This window comes from Mchenga conophoros, linkage group LG22 (genome assembly GCF_057382185.1).
Source record: "Mchenga conophoros isolate Kocher_MC1m ecotype Shallow Benthic linkage group LG22, M_conophoros_male_GT1.1, whole genome shotgun sequence".
In the NCBI taxonomy this organism is placed as follows: domain Eukaryota; kingdom Metazoa; phylum Chordata; class Actinopteri; order Cichliformes; family Cichlidae; genus Mchenga; species Mchenga conophoros.
Window position 1 is genome coordinate 38007943 of NC_140546.1, and position 20822 is coordinate 38028764.

Consider the following 20822-nt stretch of genomic DNA (forward strand, 5'->3'; position numbering starts at 1 on the left):
TCTTCAGATGAAAATGTGCCCAGTTTGGAAATTTGGCCAATTCAACTGGTTATCAGGCTGTTTTAAAACGAATGTCGTAAGAACACAAGGTGTCCGGACCAAACACGGACAACAAAGCCTGAACTCTCTCATTCTGGCTGTGTTGTCTGTAAGGAGGAGTCGCCCTGTTGCTTTGACTATAACATGTGACTGTGTATGCTGAGCAAACATACACAAGCATTGGTAGGTGTGCGCACGCTCACATTATCTTGGATTTTAAGTGCAAATAAATGTAACTTTCCTCATTGGAAGCAGTGAAGGAGGTTTTCCATGAAGAAGAAACTGTGGTCATCTGCCACTGGTGTTTTTCCTGTGGGTGTGCCGTTCCCACCACCGTGTTTCTGTTTGTCAGAATTGTTTCTTTAGCTGGTCTTAATTTTCTCACTATTATTCTGATTTCAGCCGACGCGACTGGTTTCCCTTGCACTGAGAGCTCCTCTGAGAGCATGCACCTGCAGCTCTTTAACGTTTCTCTTTCTAATGTAAAAATCGACACGCTGACAAACTGTTTCGTTGTTCAGTGACAATAAAGATCTATTCTACAGAATGTAAATGCCACACTTTGAATCGTCTTCAGACTCTATACTTGTGTCATGGTGAACACACAGGCTGTACAGCCTATCCTCGCAGACACAACACTTCTATGTCTTAAGCACTTTCTAATTACAACCCCACTTTTGAAAAGGCTGGGACGCCGTTAAAATAAAAAAGAATGCAATGATTTCTGAAAATCATTATTTAATTCAACAATAGATCAAATGTTTAAAGAAAGAAGAACCAGCTCATCCTGAGTTAAAGACGAGTTGTTAGACTTTTGTTAGAGGACTATTGTATACAGAATTCTGGCTTTTCAATTATTCTGAATCTTCAGTTTCATATTTTTAATTTTTAATGTTTTTCCAAATATCTTGAATTGGTAAGAATTCTAGACTCAACCTAGACCCATGCTGTTGTAATAGATGCTTTACATGGTTTCACACTGTTGTCTTAGTTACTATGTTGGTCTAAACCTTGTATTTCAGCACTGATGGATCCTTTCCAGATGTGCAAGTTGCCAAATTCATAGTCAGTAATGTATCGCCATACATCAGCGGAAACCAGCTGAATGATGCCTCTCCCTCTCCTCTTTAGTCCAGGTGAAGTGACGTCCATGTTTGCCAAAAAGAAAACAAATCAGATGTTTCTGACCTCAGAACAGATTTCCACTTTGCCTCAGTCCATGTGACATTTGGCCCAGATTCAGGATGATGTTCACATATAAAGTGACACTGCAGGTGTGGACGGCACCGTGAGCCGTTCCCGAGTCTTTGCGCTGATTTCCATGACAGAGTCAAGCCTGTTGTTAATGCAGTTAGGCAGAAAGCTCTCGCTCATCCAACATGGATTTCCAGGCTTGTGCATTGTGCACACGGATTTCTCTGGAACCTGTTGATGCTATTATGAGAAATTTGCAGCTTTCACAGTTGTTTATTTGACAAACAATTGTTTTGCAGCTTGTAAATGCAGTTTTTTGCAGACTGGTGCCCCCTGCCTGTCTTTACTTCTGGGAAACTGCCTGCCTGCTCTTTTTATACTCAGTCATGTGACTGGTAACAAACAGGCTGTTTATCTGCCTCATGTTCCCTCAGGTGCTTCTTAAACAATGATTTGTGGGGATTTTCAGACACTCATGATAATGAAAGTACAGCGTCACAGACTAAGCTCAAACTGATTTCATGTCAATGTGGACACAGCTACCTGTTAACAGAGAACATTTTCTCTGTGTAAACATTTGGTGTGATTTCTGTGTTCTGTGAATAAAACGTGTTCATGAGATTTGCTAATCATTGCATTCTGCTTTTATATTTTACTCGATGTTTTTAGAATTGGCATTATTAATCTCGTGTCACACTTATGTAGATGGCAATTGACAAGAATTTAGCGATTCTGATTCCATCACTTAACAATTTGATTTCTTATTCACTCTCACGAGGTTCTCATCGTCTCCGCGTTGAGTCAGCACCATCACTGAGCAGCGTATGAAAGAAATTACAGTCATGCACGTTAACTACATGCTGTGTGCTCCTCTGTGTTGTGATCCGTGTAGGTTCATTACTCAAAAATGAACAAGTAATGCAAAATGTTACTTAATTGCTCCCAGGAGAAAGTAATCATTGTCCTGCTTGTTGCATTACTTTTGTGTTTCTCTGTAAAATGGCCTGAAACACATTCTCTCATATGATTTAACAGGGTCTGGCTGCTGGTCTGGGGTCAGCATCACTCGGCTTAAACATGCTTCTGGGTTTTGGCTACCTTAGCATGCTGTGCAGAGCACCATAATGGAGGTGTCCTGTATACGGATCATAGGCTCTGATATGGAATGTGTGAAACTATCAATACAAGCAACCGAAGCTGTTTTCCTCTGCCGTACGGTGCTGAGGAAAAACTGAAGGAGCTCAAACATCTGGAGCGAGCTTAAAGAAAAGCTTCTCAAAGCTCAAAGGAGCTAGTTGATGTGGTTTTGGCAGCTCATGAAGCCCCATAGATCATTGTTGGTGGTTTTCTGGGAATGCCTAACAGAGGGGAATGTGACGCAGACCTAGAACATGCCGGGGTGATCTTCAGAGTCCTCCATGAAAAGCTAGAGGATGTGGCTGAGGTCTGTCTGGCTGTGAAACTATCAGCGTTCGTTTTGGTTCCCTTTCAGCCGGTGGAACATTTGAAGGAATACTAATGAAACTGGGGAGAACGTTGATCTTTAAAGCAAACAATCACCAGCATTTTTATAGTCATAAACCTACTGAGGAGGGAACCAACTAAAGACAGACAAATGGTTGTAATGGACGCTTGCAAGGAATAACAGAACTGCATTAATATATTGAAATGCAGTGTCTCATCATTTCCACAAACACTGGGCGTTTCCAGCTGCAGGTCTTCACTCCTACATTTTTGCAGTTTAGGAAACACCCGTCTGCTCTGTTATTGATGTGTGTTTCAAGAATAAGTTGTGCACGGTGTTTGAAGGCAGAGCACTGCAGACATTGTGGTTTGATTTTTATTTTCTACCAAATGAATTATTGTTTTGTGCAAACATTTGGATGCCATTTGGAATACTTCGTCCTTTGTAGTTGCACACTTCATTATTTGCCTGCAGCTGCTAATTATTTTTTTAAGCTGGTTTTTGTGCAATGGGCAGAGACAATTCTGCAACATGAAATATATTATGGCCTAATACATGGTTAACATGCACATTTGAGGACCTGAAGGCTGACTGTGATTGGATCAGAGTCATGACAGAACTGGGTGACGGCATGAGAAAGGCGACAGTTAATTATAGACCGTTGCCCAAAACACAGGAACATGATGAGTGAAATGTGCAGCTCGACAGTGACAAATTATAATGACACAAACTATATTTTCAAGTTATACTTACTTTACCTCTAGTGTCTAAAACATTTTAGTGTTATACAATTAAAAGTTTCATTGCATACATACAGCAAGTTGTGGAATCATGCAGACAGATCACATTTCTATTATAACAGATTATTTGTCTAGCATTAAGGTGCGCTCAGCGCTACACTTTGTCACACTCATACCCACGCACATTTATCTCGAATAAAAAAGGCTTTGGTAGATTCAGTTAAAATCATTAGAGTTCCCTGTTAGACATGTTGTAAGTCAGATATAGATTTTAAACATGCTGGTTTTCATGAATGCATTTCCCAGTACAACAGTTACATTACCAGTCTCCTCAGTGAAGTGGGATTTAAGGATCAATTCATAGTTTAGTAAGAAATCCAGCAGGATATTTTCTGTGTGTGTAAATGTGTGTCTGGGACAAACAGGGTTTGGATTTCTTTCCCTTGCGTTGTGCAGCAGCTACAGTGCCACACTGTTGTCTTTGTAAAACCCTGAGAGTTTATTGCTGTTTATCTGCTTTCTGCAGTCTCCTGTGCTAAAGACCCAGACAATCACCATCTCAGATGTTACCAATTCTGTAAGAGGAACTGCAGCCTACAAGGACATACCCTTAGTTCACACTGAAACCAAGACCATCACATACGAGTCAGCTCAGGTGAGGTGAATTTGAGACATTTCCCCCTTACAAAAATATGCATTTTACGAGTTATTTTCTCACATTAAACACAAAGTATAGCTTTTTTTTTACTTTGTATGCAATGCTACTACACACTGTCTGGTTTTCATAAGCCTGGCCGAAAGTTTTGGCCCTAGTATTAAGGAGTGGTCAACATAATGGCCTTAATACAAGAATTAAATAAGGTGTTTGGAAGCAGACTGGTGGGCTGACGTTCTGGCCTGGAATCAAAGGCCCACCACAGTCACAGTTATTAGCCTGGTACAAGCAGAAAAAGGTGGTCACGCAGAAGAACAAGCAGTCTTCCTGGGAAAGGCTTTTCACCCACCTTCATAGGCCTTGGGTCAATACGGAGTGTTTCCACAGCAGATTCTGGGAATACAACACTCGAGCTATACCAAGATGGCGCCGCATATGGATGCCCTGGTGCTTCAGTGCGTTACTTTTGTCTTGTTTTTGTGCATTTCTTCTGTGTCTGGGCACTCCTCTGGATATTCTTACACCAGAGAAGAGCTCCTTAACTGCAGGACTACAACGCCTGTGGATTTATTTCCAATATTTGTCGCATCTGCGGCAGATTTACTGCTGACTCTGATCAGGAAAGTGAGACGTCGAAAGAGAGGTAAGCGAGCCGGCGTACTCGTGCGTTTGAGGAAACGCGGACTGAGAACGGCCCTTCCTGGGATCTTCCTTTCTAATGTACGCTCACTCTGGAATAAGATAGACGAACTGGCCCTGATGAGAAGCATGAACAGAGACTTTGCCTCCTCCTGTGTCTTATGTTTTACGGAGTCGTGGCTCAGTGAGAACATCCCGGACTGCGCGCTCAAGCTGGAGGGCTTCCATCTGCTGCGCGCGGACCGGCAGGCCGCTCTCTCCGGTAAAACCAAAGGTGGAGGTGTCTGCTTCTACATTAATAGTGTCTGGTGCACAGACGTAACAGTGATTGCTCAGCACTGCTCTTCCTCTCTGGAATACCTTTTTATTCACTGCAAACCGTTTTATTCTCCGCGGGAGTTTGCTTCATTCATCCTGGCCGCTGTTTACATCCCGCCAGACGCGGATGCGCAAGCAGCTCAGTGCGCACTCGCGGAGCAGATTCTCCACACGGAGCGGACATTCCCGGACTCTCTCATCATTGCTCTTGGGGACTTTAACAAAGCCAATCTGAGCCATGAGCTTCCGAAATACAAACAGTATATTAAATGCCCGACCAGAGAGGAGAGGACATTAGACCGCTGTTACAGCACGATCAGCGGGGCCTATCGCGCGGTGCCGCGCGCTTCACTCGGACTTTCTGACCACGTCATGATCCACCTAATCCCCGCGTACAGACAGAGGCTGAAGCTCTCCAAACCTGTCGTGAGGACCATAAAACTGTGGAGCAACGAGGCTGTGGAGGAGCTTCGCACGTGTTTGGAGTATACAGACTGGGACACAATGAAGGCTGCTTCTAACAGCTTGGACGAGTTTACGGACACTGTCACCTCCTATATCCACTTCTGTGAGGACAGCATTGTGCCATCACGCACCAGGGTGAGTTATAACAATGACAAACCCTGGTTTACTCCTAAACTCAAAAAGCTGTGGCTGGAAAAGAGAAAGGCGTTCAGAAGCGGAGACAGGGACTGCTACAGAGAGGCCAAGTACAGGTTCACTAAAGAAGTGGACATTGCTAAACATCAGCACTCTGAGAAGATGCAGCAGCAGATCTCAGAGAATGACTCGGCCTCTGTGTGGAAAGGTTTTAGGAATATCACCAACTACAAGCCTAAACCCCCCCACTCCACTGATGACTTGCTCTTGGCCAACACCCTTAACGACTTCTACTGCCGTTTTGACGAGCCATCAGGCAGCCTTCACACCTCCAACGACCCCAACAATAGAGGCACTTTGGACACTCATTCCCCCACCTCTCCCCCCTCCATAGAGCCATCACCACCTTCAAACTGTTCACCTGCAACACCCCCCTCCTCACCTCACACAAAAGAGGATTTCACACCACCTCCTCCGACCACAACTCTTCATATTCATGAAGCAGATGTGAGGAAGCAGTTTAAGAACCTGAATGCTCGGAAAGCTCCCGGCCCAGACGGTGTGTCTCCTGCCACCCTCAGACACTGTGCAAACGAGCTGGCCCCAGTGTTTTCTGGCATCTTCAACTCCTCACTGCAGGCATGTCATGTGCCTGCCTGCTTCAAGTCCTCTACCATAATCCCTGTCCCCAAGAAACCTAGGATCACTGGACTAAATGACTACAGACCCGTGGCTCTGACATCTGTGGTCATGAAGTCTTTTGAGCGCCTAGTTCTCTCCCATCTCAGGACCCTCACGGCCCCCCTCCTGGACCCCCTGCAGTTTGCATATAGAGCCAACAGGTCTGTAGATGACGCCATCAACATGGCCCTACACTTCATCCTGCAGCATCTGGACTCCCCAGGAACCTACGCCAGGATCCTGTTTGTGGACTTCAGCTCTGCCTTCAACACCATCCTTCCAGACCATCTCCGAGGCAAGCTTTCCCAGATGAATGTGCCTGATCCCATCTGCCGGTGGATCACTGACTTCCTGACGGACAGGAAGCAGCATGTGAGGCTGGGAAAAAGCACCGGCTCCCCTCAGGGCCGTGTTCTTTCTCCTCTGCTCTTCTCCCTGTACACCAACTGCTGCACCTCCACCCACCAGTCTGTCAAGCTAATCAAGTTCGCAGATGACACCACCGTCATTGGGCTCATCTCTGACGGGGATGAGTCTGCCTACAGGAGGGAGGTTGAACGTCTGGTGTCCTGGTGCAGCCACAACAACCTGGTGCTGAATGCCCAGAAGACAGTGGAGATTATTGTGGACTTCAGGAAGCACACAGCCCCACTCCCCCCCATCATCCTGACTGACACCCCCATCACCTCTGTGGACTCATTCCGCTTCCTGGGTACCACCATCACCCAGGACCTGAAGTGGGAGCCCACCATCACCTCCGTCATCAAGAAAGCCCAGCAGAGGATGTACTTCCTGAGGCAGCTGAAGAAATTCAACCTGCCAACACGGACGATGATGCAGTTCTACACTGCAATCATCGAGTCCATCCTCACCTCCTCCATCACCGTGTGGTACGCTGGAGCCACTATCAGGGACAAACAGAGACTGCAGCGTGTTGTGCGCTCTGCTGAGAAGGTGATTGGCTGCAGACTCCCATCTCTGCAGGACCTGTACACCTCCAGGACACTGCGGCGTGCAGCTCGGATCTCAGCTGACCCTTCTCACCCTGGACACAGTCTGTTTGACCTGCTCCCCTCAGGCAGGAGGCTCCGGTCCATTCGCACCAGAACCTCTCGCCATAAGAACAGTTTCTTCCCCTCTGCTGTTGGACACATGAACAATAACCATATGACTGTTCCCACCACTAACACATGACCCTACGCTGTGTCACTGCATCATTTCATGTCTGGCACTGATCACCACCTGCACTCATGTATATATCTTTCTACGTAGCACTCATAATTCTTATTCTCATGTATATATCTCATGTATATCTCATGCACATATCTTTCTTTCTACATAGCACTTTAATTCTTATTGTCTGCACTGAAGCACCGCAGCAATTTCCTAATGTTGTAAACCTCAACATCTGGCAATAAACCCATTCTGATTCTGATTCTGATTCTGATTCTGAGCTCTTCCTCTCCACGCCTGGATGGTCACCTCCTAATTACAGAGTAGGCTTTCCCCCCTCCTGTTATCCACAGGTCCAGCAAACCAGCAGTTTCCAATCCAGTCTATTATCACAACAAATCCACGTAAATCTATTGAAAACGAATCCTCTGTCTGGTAAAATGTAATTATTTTAACAGCAAAACCATCCAGGCCAGGTGAAAACTACTTTCATTTAAAATATCCTTTTCCCTCACTGGAGTCTCCAAGACCCCTTTACTAGTCCCTGTACGCGACTCCAAATAGCTGGGCTAGAGTGGAATCTCCACTCCCACATGGTGTGGCCTATATCTCACACAAAAACACAAAAGCATGCAATAACTGAAATGTAAAATAATGCCAACTCTACGTTTAGTGGCAGATTTGATTCTACAGCACTAGCATGACCTGCTAATTTGTCAATATTAATAATTAGGTGGGTCGTCTGTTAAACACAGGGCTGGGATTCAAAACAGCTGATCAGATCAAACCTGCATAGCAGTGAAACTGTAAAGTTCAGTCCTTGATCCTGTTACCAAACCACATTTTCTAGCTTATGTTGACGCTGTATAATATATTCTTAATTCGGTTTTGTTTTTATGTCAGCTCTCGATCGTGTCCTGTGATTGGTCCAGTTTCCAGGAATGGATTTGCAGTATTCAGCACCCCCCCTCATTACAGCCTGAGCATCTGTTATTTTTTTTCCCGCTGTTGTGACTGCTGTGAACACTTGTCTGGTTTCCCTCTCAGACACTGTTATTGAACTTTCTTCAGACTGACTCCGGCGCAGCACGCTTCTCTCCTGGAATATAATTATCAATTTCTCTGCTTCACCTAGAGAGCTGAGGGACATCTAACCGAATATTAGTGGGGGTGTCTGTGTGTATCTGAGCCTGTGTTGATTACAGAAAATCCAACATAAATTACTTTAACATAAATGTTTAAAATTGAGGGGGCTTAAAGCGATTTCTACTATAGTACTATAGATACTCTATCCTCCAATATACAAACTAACATGACTTTACATTTCCCTGGAAATACTTTGTATTCAATGACTGAAGTCTAGAACCCAAGAACCTCATCAGACGCTGCATTTCCTCCTTGAGATGCTCTGCCAGGCCAGAACTGAACCAGCCTCAGTTGCTGCTTCTTTGTGGATCTCACTGCCTGCAGTTTTGTCTTTTTTAGGTTGAGCTCATGTGACTGAGTTAGCCATGGATCAACATCCCATGTCTTTGCTTGTAGTATGCTTCGGGTGATTAATCATTTGTACTGTTAAGTGCTGTTTGTTCAGTTTTGCAAGAAGTTGGTGATACTTCAGAGTTTTCACACCACTCACTGTTACATTGTTGCTTATATTGTTGGGATGGCCCATCTTGCTTTGGTGCTTCAGTTTCAAATGCTTTACCAGTTTGCATTTCTTAAAGCCACATTGCTACTGTAAACACTGGAGGCTTTAGCAGAGCGTTCTTGGTTTTCACCTGGATGTGCACCGTGGACACTGGAACGACACAAATCTAATCAATGCCATTTTCAGCTGGTAGATGTCCAAGTCCCACAGAAAAGAGCAACGATTTGTAGCTTCAAGTCAATAATAACCTTTATTAGAATAGCAAAAGTACACATTTCACTTTTAACTGTTATTATATATTAACAACGCAAAGTCTGCACACTTTTATCCCTTTTCTGACATAATGAAGTTCATGTGCTGTGTTTAAATGTGTGAGTAATTTCTTGTTTGGTACTTAAAGTTATCTCTCCCACAGCCGGTGGACAGTGTGGCAGAGAGGGAGTCGGGAGTGCTGCTGAGTGCCCAGACGATTACTTCTGAGACCATCAGCACCACCACCACCACCCAGATCACCAAGGTCTGGCACACTTCACTAACAGCTTCTCAGGCAGCAGAGATCAGTACACTATCACTATGTTGTGAAAAATGTCTGCTATTAGTCACTTAAACTACAGATGGCACGGTACCACTTTTTTATGTGCGATAACGATAAATTTGGATATCTGGCGATACCGATATGAATCCGATAGTTTTTTTAATCAATAAAACTTTTTTTTTATAAATATCTTGCTGCGTTTTGTATAAATTCATACTCAAGTTAAAAAAAATAAAGCTATTCTGTTATACCTGTATGTAAAAAACACATACAAATATTTCATAGTTCAGCAAAACTGATCAATCTAATAAACGTAAACCTGCTCCATCCTCCCTACTCTGGTATTTTAAAGAGTACTTACCAGAAATATTAAACAACCTAACTAACAGGGCTGCAAACTCCCAGCAAATAAATAAATAAATAAATAGGGAACCACCCCCGCCCTCATGATGCTTAATCGACATAATCAACTTTAATTTGATGCAGTGTGAAAAAATGCACAGAAATCAATTATTTTTCAAGAATAATTAAACAGATTCAACATCTTTCTTCAACAGAGCTGCAGACTGCACAGATGGTTCCCAAAGGAAAAAGTACTACAGCTTACTAGGGTATATTAGACTTAACAGTTACTATATACAGTAATGGACTTCTATATATTTTACATCAGATTAAAACTTTGGGTGTCAGATAATTATTTATTAAAAGCTCGACATTGTAAATGAGAATAAGAAAGAAAAGTATGTCTTTGTGCCCTTTTCCCTGTTCATGCCCTATCGGCCCCCCTGGCTAAACTTTGCTAGATCCGCCCCTGCACAGTTACGTCAGCTGTAGAAAAAGATCCTGGTGTAGAAAGTAATATTAAATACATTCTAACAACAGTCAAGCTTAAACGTGCTGCTGTTGTTCAGCCGCTGGTTTCCTCTTTCTGGCGCAAAAACAAAGAAGAGAGACGATCAGCTGATCATTGATCAGTTTCATGATTGAAGTAGCAGCAGGAGAGAGAGAGAGGCAGTCGCTCCATATATCGGTTGTTAAGCTTAAAGCTGGAATGCTTTACAAACATTCAGAGATGAACTTACACACTTGCTTTACTTCTCTCTGGGATCACTTCCTCAGAGATGAAATGCCGGTTTGGTAGCGAGGCTACAAACACACAGCCGCTCTATCACGTGACCACACTGCTGCGACGACGCTCATACGGTTATGAGCAGAGTTACGCCGTGTAGTTTTGTGAGGTGCTTTTTTGATATTTAATGGATCGGATTACATCTTTTATTTCTCTCTGATATCCGATCCAGTAATTTGGGTCAGTATCAGACCGATACGTAATATCGGATCGGTCCATCTCTAACTTAAACCAGCTGTCTTGAAACACAGGCTGTTTGAGTGGCAGACATTTTCAGTGTGGGTGTACTTTATTAAATCAGATGTGACTGTTTGCATCCTCGTCTCTCCCAACAACAACACTCTCAGATGATACCATGTTTTTTACATAGTTATCTTTTAGTATTTTCATGTAACAGAGCACAACTCAAACTCATGAATGCTACTGATCTAATATAGGCAACAAAATGACTTTGTTACAGTCAGATCATCAGTTTGCAGTGTTTCAGGGTAAAGATAACTGGCACATAACTTCAGATGATTCAGTCAGGTACATTTTGTGATCAGCTGTTGGAACAGTCACTACATAACTCTGTGCTCCTCCCGGCCATCAGACTTCTGCTCCGAGCCTCTGAGATCTCACACAGTCTCCATCAGAAACAGTCAGTTCAATTCTTATGTGAAAGACATACTCTCCTACATCTGCTTCATTCAGCTGACATACTGATACGTTTGATATACTGTTTCCATATACGAAAAACTTTCACAAGCATACTCTTATACTGTTACCTGCTAATGCTGAAATGAACTGCCTGTGACTGTATCTGTAGAAGTTTCCACTCAGTAAGTGGCGTCTTCTGGCCTCACGCTGGTGAATGTGGTGTGAGGTCATTTGGTCCTGGATTTAAGAGGAGTCACTGTCACTGTCATTTCACTCAGGATTTTCCAGCGAACGTCAATTCTGTTCAGAGGAGAAATAAAGACAGAGGGAGGATTTAGATTTTTAAAGCTTGTGTCACATCTCTGTTACAGACGGTGAAAGGAGGGATCTCTGAGACTCGCATTGAAAAGAGAATTGTCATCACTGGGGACACAGAAATAGATCATGACAAGGTAAATTCATTATGGAGCATTTCTCACTGCTTCGTTGTTCACACTAAATCATGTTTTCCTTAAAGGTCTGTGTGTTAGCTCATTCGCTGATTTACAGGAAATGTACCACATAAGTGACCCTGGGATTATGTGCAGGCCTAGCTTGCCCCACAGAGCAGTATGTCCAGTAAATATATGCTACATGAAAGTCATGTTCGTCACAACAGTGCGTGTCGTGCAGGTCATTTAGGAGTGTGGTGTTTACTCTGTAGGCTTTGGCCCAGGCCATTAAAGAGGCAAAGGAGCAGCACCCAGATATGTCTGTCACCAAAGTGGTCGTGCATCAGGAGACGGAGATCACCCCAGAGTAAGACGGACTGATCCTGTGGAAGGCAAGTGATACATCTGGATTTCATCTGTCCCCCACCAAGTATCCACTGGTCAGACTGAAAATCACTTGTGAAGATCATATTGAGTATAATTATAATTGTGACGAGGATAAAAGAAGATGTTGAAAAAGTTTAAACTTAACCAAGAATTCAGACTTAAACTCAAACCTCCTAACCACCTCCACCTAACCACTAACCAGCATAAATAATTAAGAAACGGCAGTCACTGTTTACAATAACAGCCACCAAAAGAAACTTATTTACAGTAAAAGCTACCATGGAGACGAACTACATCACCAAACTGTGTTTTAAACACAAGAGGACCGTGATAAGTAATGATAGAAACCGACTGAACCGAGTCATGGAAACATGGAGATGTTTATGAAGGACGCAGATCAGTAATTAAATGAAAACCTGCAGAAGTATCTCCGGTGTTTGCATGAAAGTGAAACATGGTACGTCCACAGTGTAAGGTGTTAGGGCCCATGTGGCTTTAATTGTTGCCTTGGATATGTGATGTTAAAGGGTCCAGGCTGGGAATCTGATGCTGTTGAGCTGGTTGGCAGGCTGGTATGTAAACGGCCCAGCCTGCCTCCCAGTTTGTCTGAACATGTGAGCAGGGCTGGGAGGGCTGGGAGGGCTGCAGCTTGTTGAAGCCCTCAGTGCTGTCTCACAGGAAGATCAGGAAGGCACGATGCCAACTAAAGCTACCAAAGTGGTAAAAGGAACAATAATCATAGTTTTGTAAAACACTTTGTTTCAAGTTCCAGAGAATAAAAAACCAACAGAGACAGATTTTTGTTGGTGTGTTAACAAACTCAGTAGCATTACTGGAGTGAAGCTCCGCAGACAGAGCTAATGTAGAGAAACAGAGGCTGGGTGAATCTATGGTAACAGCTTCCACCAAGAGCTGCGTCATGTACGAGCACATGGGTCCTTTCAGCCAGTGTGTTTGCTGCCAATGTGGAGTCAATGAATGGCCTCAATCACATGATCCTTGCTCAGTATCCCAGTAATGTGTGTATATATGACAGTATATGAACTGTAAATGTTTGATGGTCAGTTTCACCACTTTTTGATGAATTGTACAATTAAAAACACATTATTATTCTTTTTCCATAAAAAATGTTTTATTATAATGGCCAATAAAAATGAATTATAAAGTATTTTAAATAAACTATTAAAAATAAATGAATCTAAAGTTCAGCAGACGACAGAAACAACAATCAAATAAAATTTTGATTGTTTACATGTATGGTTAAAAAAAGCTCTTTAAGACTAATGTCGTGTTATACAATTCAAATTACATTACGTATATATTAAAATTCTCATTTTCTATGTAATATTTCTTGCTTCATTTTCTTTTTTGGTGTTGGGGCCTTTTCCTTTGTGCTCAGATAGCTGACTGTCTTGTGATCAAAAATGCAGATATTTTCATGGTAAACGCCACTAAATATTCTTTTATTCTTTCTTTACTTTCTGTCATCTTTCCTCAATCAAACTTCGGCCCTCTCAGCTACCCCCCACTCCACCCCATTCCTCCTCGTATCTCCATCACACCATTTTACCTCAGCGCACCCAGCAACCATCAACGGGAACCACCAGACCTCATCAGAGCGAACTAGCTCCAACAATGACAAATGAACTTGACTCCACGAGTGTGAAGTTTGGCCTGAAGGAGACAGAGTCACCAGAAAATTCCCAAGAACCCTGCCAGTATTCCCCACAATCCCCCTCTTGTTCCATTTACTGCCAAAAGAGCAGCTGCTGGAGTTATGGATGAAAAATCATCTTTTTTTAAATATGAAAAAGAAATTAAAGAACAGCATTTGTGGATTTCATCCTCTCCAATTTGTGTGGAGATTTTAAGAAAAAATCAAGGGCATTTGGTCTTTTACTCTTGATATATTGGTAATTTATTTTTCTACAGCTTTTCTTACCATCAGAATTGGTTACCAGTAACTTGAAAATCAAGTATTTTGTAACAATGTATCCGAGCAGCATTGACAAAGGGATTGTGGGTGATGTCACTTGGGATTGTACACTTTGGGACTCGCAGGATCCCTCTCAAATTTTAGTGCAAGTTTGGTGTCATTTCTTGTACAGTAAATATTTTATTTTCCCTCTCGACGTAAAAATAATATTTTTTCAATTTGTGTATAGGAAAAGATTGATTGTATGAAACTAACGAATTAATCCTTTCATCTGACAAAGTTCTGGCATTTGTTCAGTGACACCTTTTGATTGTTTAGTTGTGTTTTTGTGCTCGTGTTACCAAAACAGGGCTTCATCAGGACCACAGAGATCGTAGTGCACTGACATGACGTTTATTTATTTCCACCTTTGTGCGTTTTGTGTTTTAGATATGATTTTACATGACAATGTTCCCCACATCGTTATAGTTTCTGCATTACGTTTCTAATTTTCCTCACAGTGGGCAGTGTGTACACTTAGCGCTGCTTTAAAGACATCTGTGAAATATTGAAGTCGGTAAAGAGAAGAGCAAAACTTCAGCGTCTGTATATTTAGACTTTATTATATAAAATCTATTGCATCACATTAAAATGATAGGAATGGTTGACATATCTGACACTTAATAATACGGTAAATTGGGATAATTTTCTGTTATAATTCAAAGAACAACACAATACAGATTATCAGCTTATTATAATGGAACAACAGAAAGGGGATGAATGTGGTGACATTACACCAGTAAGGGGAAAAACACAGAGAGAAGAAAGTGGGCATGTAATAAAGCAACAAAAAGAAACGAGATGAAAGAACAGAATCAGCAGTGATGATGAATTCTTCTCACACTGTCTAACTTCCATATGTCTGCCATAATATTTGAACAGTATGATTATGACATGTGTACTTCCTGGAGGACAAAGCCGACCACGCCTGTACACACCGCCCACTGGAAGCAGAAACAGAGTCACACTGCCACTCAGACGTTTGGGGCCACTTTTTGAAAAAGAACATGATTTTTGTTTACCTCGGACATAAAATGACAACGAACAATAAAGTGGGTATACTAACACAACTAGAAAAGGGGTTTTGTTGCAAACCTAGCCTTAGCCTTTATAACTGGGACCCCAGTTCACCCTGAACACGTCACGGTTCAACGACATAAATGTCCTTTCTACAGCTCTCATTCATTTGTGTCATCCAGTGAGTTTTTGTTAACCTTAAAATGTCCGGCATCAAATTAATGAAATACAGTCAATATTTTTACAGTTTAAAGAACATTTCAGCGTGACTTTAGGCGTTTTAGCACCAGTGCACACTTTGCACTTTATCTTCAAACGGCAGACTTTTAGTTACAAGATGCCCTTTAAGATCCTCTCCAGTGTTTGTTGTTCTCACTGTATCATTATGATCACGGTACTCCTCCTCCTCTGTGTCAGCAGTCCACATCTTATTTTCTGTGTATGTTTTCTTAGATGTAACCCTCACATGGTCATCACACAAAAACATGTAAAAAGCACCATGCACTAAATAAACACTGTTGTGGTCATTATTGACATTGTCATCGCCAGCGTCGTCCTTCCTGATGCTTTTGCATACATTTAAGGTCGGTTCACTCTAAATATCGATATGTAATCGAAGCATTATCACCATAGTAACTAATAAAATATGCACCATGTTCAAATACTCCTGAGGCTTTAGAGATAACGTAATCGTTTTGCTGATTCCACCATCCAGATTTTTTATCCCAATGTAAATATTTGAATCACCCTGTAGACAGTTAACCATGTAAAACTCTGTCATTTTAAATCTTTCTTGTTATTGTTTCTATTAAGAGTAATCGATTATGCTTTGTTAATCAATTTGTAGCTTTATTTCTGCGCTGTGCTGAGCAAACAGCTTGTTCTGGCTCTGACATCCGTTCTGTAGAACTTACCTGATGCCACAGGTTCTTAGATGACTTTTTAAATGCAGCAATTAAATGTTTAGATATTAAATTCATTAAGAAAATGGATTAGTAAAATTATTTTATTGACATATTTATTTTCTAAAATTAAAAAAGGCCCCAGTTCTATTTATAGTGCTGTAGTAGATTTTTAGATCGTCATATTAATATGGAAAATCTGCTTGTAGGCTGTAAACATACTTTGAAATAGTGTAACTATTAATAATTATGCTGCACACAAAACATTTATGTAACTTTATTTGTAAAGCACTTTAAATCAGTCACAGGTGACACAAAGTGCTGAACATGAGAAAGAAATAGACAAATATATTGGATATCATGCTCTTCAATGAAACAGTTTAACTGAGCAGAAACTGTTTTCTCTAAATATCTTTCAAAGAAGTTGCAGCTTGCAGAGGAGCCCTGTTTTTTGTTTTTGACGTCAGTTTAAGATCATGTTTTTCAATCAAAGGTTGCATATTTGCATGTTTAAAATTCGCAGGAACCACATTCAAAGACAGACTGATGTTGATAATGGAGAAAGTCAGCCGACCTATGATCTCTTCAAAACCTCTTTCAAAAAAAAAATAGAGGCGCAGCGGCATCGTGGAGAAACCTGAGGGTTAAGCGAATCACATTCACTAAAACTGACAGTCACGGCTCAAGCTGTTTGAGAACAGCAGAAAAAGGGACAGAGACAGAGTCCCGATGCATGCTCAATCATCCAGGCAAGTAAATCCCAGAAAGTTTATATTCTCTTCATCTGGATGTTTTCAGTGGGAGAAACGTTTCGTCACTCATCAGGTGACGTCTTCAGTCTCAGCTGACTGCAGGTTTCCAACCTTACAAACAGGACATCTGCATAATGACTGAAACCAGCAGCACTGAAGGAACAATGGGCTGGATTTATACATCGGGGAAACCAAACAACCTCTGGGTAAGAGGATGACACAACACAGAAGAGCCACCTCGTCAGGCCAGGACTCTGCAGTCTATGCACACCTACAGGCCAGTGGACTGTTTCAATGATGAGGATGTAACTTCCTGGACAGGGAGGAACGCTGGTTTGAGGGCGGAGTCAAGGAGGCCATTTACATGAAAAGGGAAAGACCATCTCTGAATGGAGGAGGGGCCTAAGGGTACGTCTGTCACCATCTTACATGCTGTGATTGCAGCCATTCCCCAGCTCTCTGTGAATGATCTCCGATCTGCTGCAGCCCGATGTCCCCAGCAGGTCCCTGAGGTCATCCGATCAGGGCTTACTTGCTATAAAAAAAGACTAAGATGAGCACTAAGGGTGACAGAGCTACGTTCTTGGACTCTCTCCCCCAAACCTGTAAAACTGTGGACTCAGTAGTTGTTTTTAAAAACAACTCAAAACTCACCTTTTTAAAACTGCTTTTGATTAATTTTTGCCTGTTTTATATTGTCTGTTTTGCCTTTTATTATTTGTTATCTTATGTGCAGCACTTTCTGACTCTGTCTAGATAGGAGGTGCTATATAAATAAAATTGTATTTATTTATTTATTTAATGGGACTCATGGCCATTGATCAGTGGTTGTTGATCAATGGTCACGACCTCACAGCCCATTGTTCCTTCAGTGCTGCTGGTTTCAGTCATTGTGCAAATGTCCTGTTTATAAGAAACCTGCAGTCAGCTGAGACTGAAGACGTCACCTGATGATGACGAAACGTTTCTCCCACTGAAAACATCCAGATGAACAGACTCAACCTTTTTGGGACCGAGACAGAAGGATCTGAAACGAGCTGAAATGAAAGCCCCTGTGGTGTTACCAACAAGTTTCATGTTATCAATGAAAAATGCAGAGATTTATTGCAAACGTCAGGTGCAGCTCACAGACAGACTTTGAGACTTCAGGCACATTAGGACATTAGGAATACATGTGTAAATAGCACATGTGGGTTTATGACAGCTGGATGAAATAGTGAGGCAGTGATAATTGTTCTTTCCCAGATTTTAAGTGTCTCTAAGAGGGTCCTGGACCCCCTGATGATCCTCCACCTAATCACATGAGCCAAGGTGTGTAGGTCACAATCAGCCAAGGTGTTGGGTGAGCTCATTGTGAATCCTAGCCACACCCTATCATGTGACTTACTGAGGTCAGATGACGCAGGATGTGCGTGGGCGTTAAGGCGTCTAGATTATAGATGGCAGACAGTTGGTGTGGTAAGCCCCGCCCTCCTTTCAAAGATGGCCGTTCACAGTGGACATAGATGTTTCTTTCACTCCTCTTTCAAACCATCTGTCTTCTCTGTACAAAATGTGAACACTGGCATCCTGAGAGAGTGACCTTTGACCTTTACATGTGTTTATGAAGTGGCTGTTTGGTGTCTCCAGTGTAGAGGTCTGAGCGCTCCTCGCTGCACTGCACAGCTACGTTGTTCAGTTTGTGTTTGTGATGAACCAGTTTGTGTCTGAGTCTGAAGTGCACTGGGATGTCGTGTTTGGAGAAGACTCTCCTGAGTTTCTCTGATAAACCTGCTACATCAGGGACGATGATGTTGTTCTGGTTTTCCTTCTGTTTCTCCCTAATTGGTGTCTGACCTTGTTTACTATCTGATTAAGTTAACCACATGTTTTAAGAGCTTTCTTTACATGTGTGCGTTCATTTTCTTTCCCTTCTGCTTCAGAGGGAACATTTTATGCTCGGTGTTGCAAGGTGTCGTTTTTCGAAACGCAGGCCTTGTTCCTCTTTCTTCTACACGATCGCTCAGTTTGTTTTCTATCATTCATTGCATCCTTGTATGTCGACCTCTGTTCTGCATTGATACAGAGCCCCTATCAGCCCAGTGCCAGCTTGTGCAGTAAAGACTTCATTAAATGCCTCCTTTATGTGGAATCTACAGATACTGTAAGTACTGCAGGGTCTGCATTCACAGGGTTCAGTGTGAATCAGTTTGATGGAAATGAATCTGTCAAATACACACAGAACTGTTAGGTCTGTGCCCCTGAGTGATTCCTTTTTTTAAATTATTTTTTGTAATGATTAAAGTTTCAATTCATCAGCTTTGTTGCTGAAAGCTCCGAGCCAACTCCAGAGTTCATTAACTGTGTTCCAGGTCATTACACTGATAATATGAAAGTCTTAGTACTGCTAGATGTTCTGTCAGACGTGTCAGGGAGGCAATGCAACCGAGAAAAACATTCAGAAGATAAAGGAGATGTAAGTAAGACACATTTCAGAAACAAAAACACATCATTGGTCCCCACTTCTTTAGTTGAATCTATGAAAGGGAACATGAACTGTAACACAGCTTCACAGTCGTATAGCAGTAACAGTAAAAAGTTGAATCCCAAAAACTTGATATAAATCATACAGGGAGTGCAGAATTATTAGGCAAGTTGTATTTGTGAGGAATAATGTTATTATTGAACAACAACCATGTTCTCAATGAACCCAAAAAACTGAAGCTGAATGTTTGTGGAAGTAGTTTTTAGTTTGTTTTTAGTTTTAGCTATTTTAGGGGTGTCATGGTCTGTGGAATGCGTGATGCTCGGGTAGCCACACCCCCGGGCTGGGCCATCACTAGCACACCTGCTCTCCATCCCGGTGATTACACGGAGATCCACTTAATCCGGCGCTGACGGATGCTCCACGCCAGTCCGTAGTCATCCCCACAGTGGTAACCAGACTTCCACGAAAAGTGTGCATTCTCTTCTGCTTGGAACTTTGTTTAACCTGCCTACTTCTGTCCAGATTTCTACTCGGTGTCTGCTACCTGCCTGTCTTCCGGCTCAACTGGATCTCGCGGCGCTCACCTGGCCCACTCGCCATTCCACGGACTTCCTGCCCCCACGGACTGCCACACTTCCCTCCCGAGCTCCCACGGTTCCGTTCTATCGTAAGCCCCTACTCTAACTCAGTCCTGATATGTTCTCCCCGCTTCCTGGCTCCCTAGTAATCATCTCCCCTTTCTATTGCAGCCCCCCGCCGTCCCGATCCCGGCTTCCTCGTGTCATTGTTTCCCTGGATTTTTAGTTTCTGTTTTGCTCTCTACTTTCCCCGGGTCGCCTTTCGTTGTTTTAATAAAGTGTCTTTTTGTTAGCTCGGAGTCTGCGCCTGGATCCTTTCGTGCCCGCGCACCACGGCGCATGACAAGGGGGATATCTGTGTGTGCAGGTGACTATTACTGTGCATAATTATTAGGCAACTTAACAAGAAACAAATATATACCCATTTCAATTGGCACCATCATGGCACCGGATACCGGTACCCATCCCTAGTGTGGAGAACAAAAGAACTGACAGGCCTAAAACACCTATAATAAGTTTAAACAGGAAAACTGGAGATGGTGCGTCTGACTTCTGACCTGTTCACTGTTCACCCTGTTCAGAAATGGTCTCAGTGGAAGTGTCAAGAACCATGTTAGAGAAAGTTCAGCAGGGAGAAAAGGCTGACGTACGCACTACAGTGAGCTTCTACAGCCATCAGTACAATTGGAGGCTCGTCATGGTTTGGTGCAGCCAGTGGTGTTGGGATCTTGTCAAAATTGAAAAATACAGAAAAATACCATAAGGTTTTAATCCATCATAAAGTCTGAGTGGCAAATGGTTATAACTCTTTTCTGCTCTGAGCACTCAAAGGGCCTTACACAGTTGCACTTTCCACGC

The 20822-nt window shown here is 42.6% G+C and overlaps 1 protein-coding gene across 14 annotated transcripts in view; it reads left to right on the forward strand.

The window, feature by feature from the left end:
• epb41a (erythrocyte membrane protein band 4.1a) overlaps positions 1–15799 on the forward strand; it is a 57387-nt gene extending 41588 nt beyond the window's left edge. For 13 of the 14 annotated variants that reach the window (XM_085263225.1, XM_085263229.1, XM_085263230.1 and 10 more), the window contains 5 exons: positions 3965–4093; positions 9568–9669; positions 11827–11907; positions 12159–12278; positions 13792–15799. In XM_085263225.1, coding sequence (XP_085119351.1) covers positions 3965–4093; positions 9568–9669; positions 11827–11907; positions 12159–12257 — 411 coding nt within the window. In that variant the 3' untranslated portion in view covers positions 12258–12278; positions 13792–15799. The remainder of the gene's footprint in view (positions 1–3964; positions 4094–9567; positions 9670–11826; positions 11908–12158; positions 12279–13791) is intronic. The other variant, XM_085263236.1, reaches the window with a different exon arrangement.
• The last annotated feature ends 5023 nt before the right edge of the window (positions 15800–20822 follow it).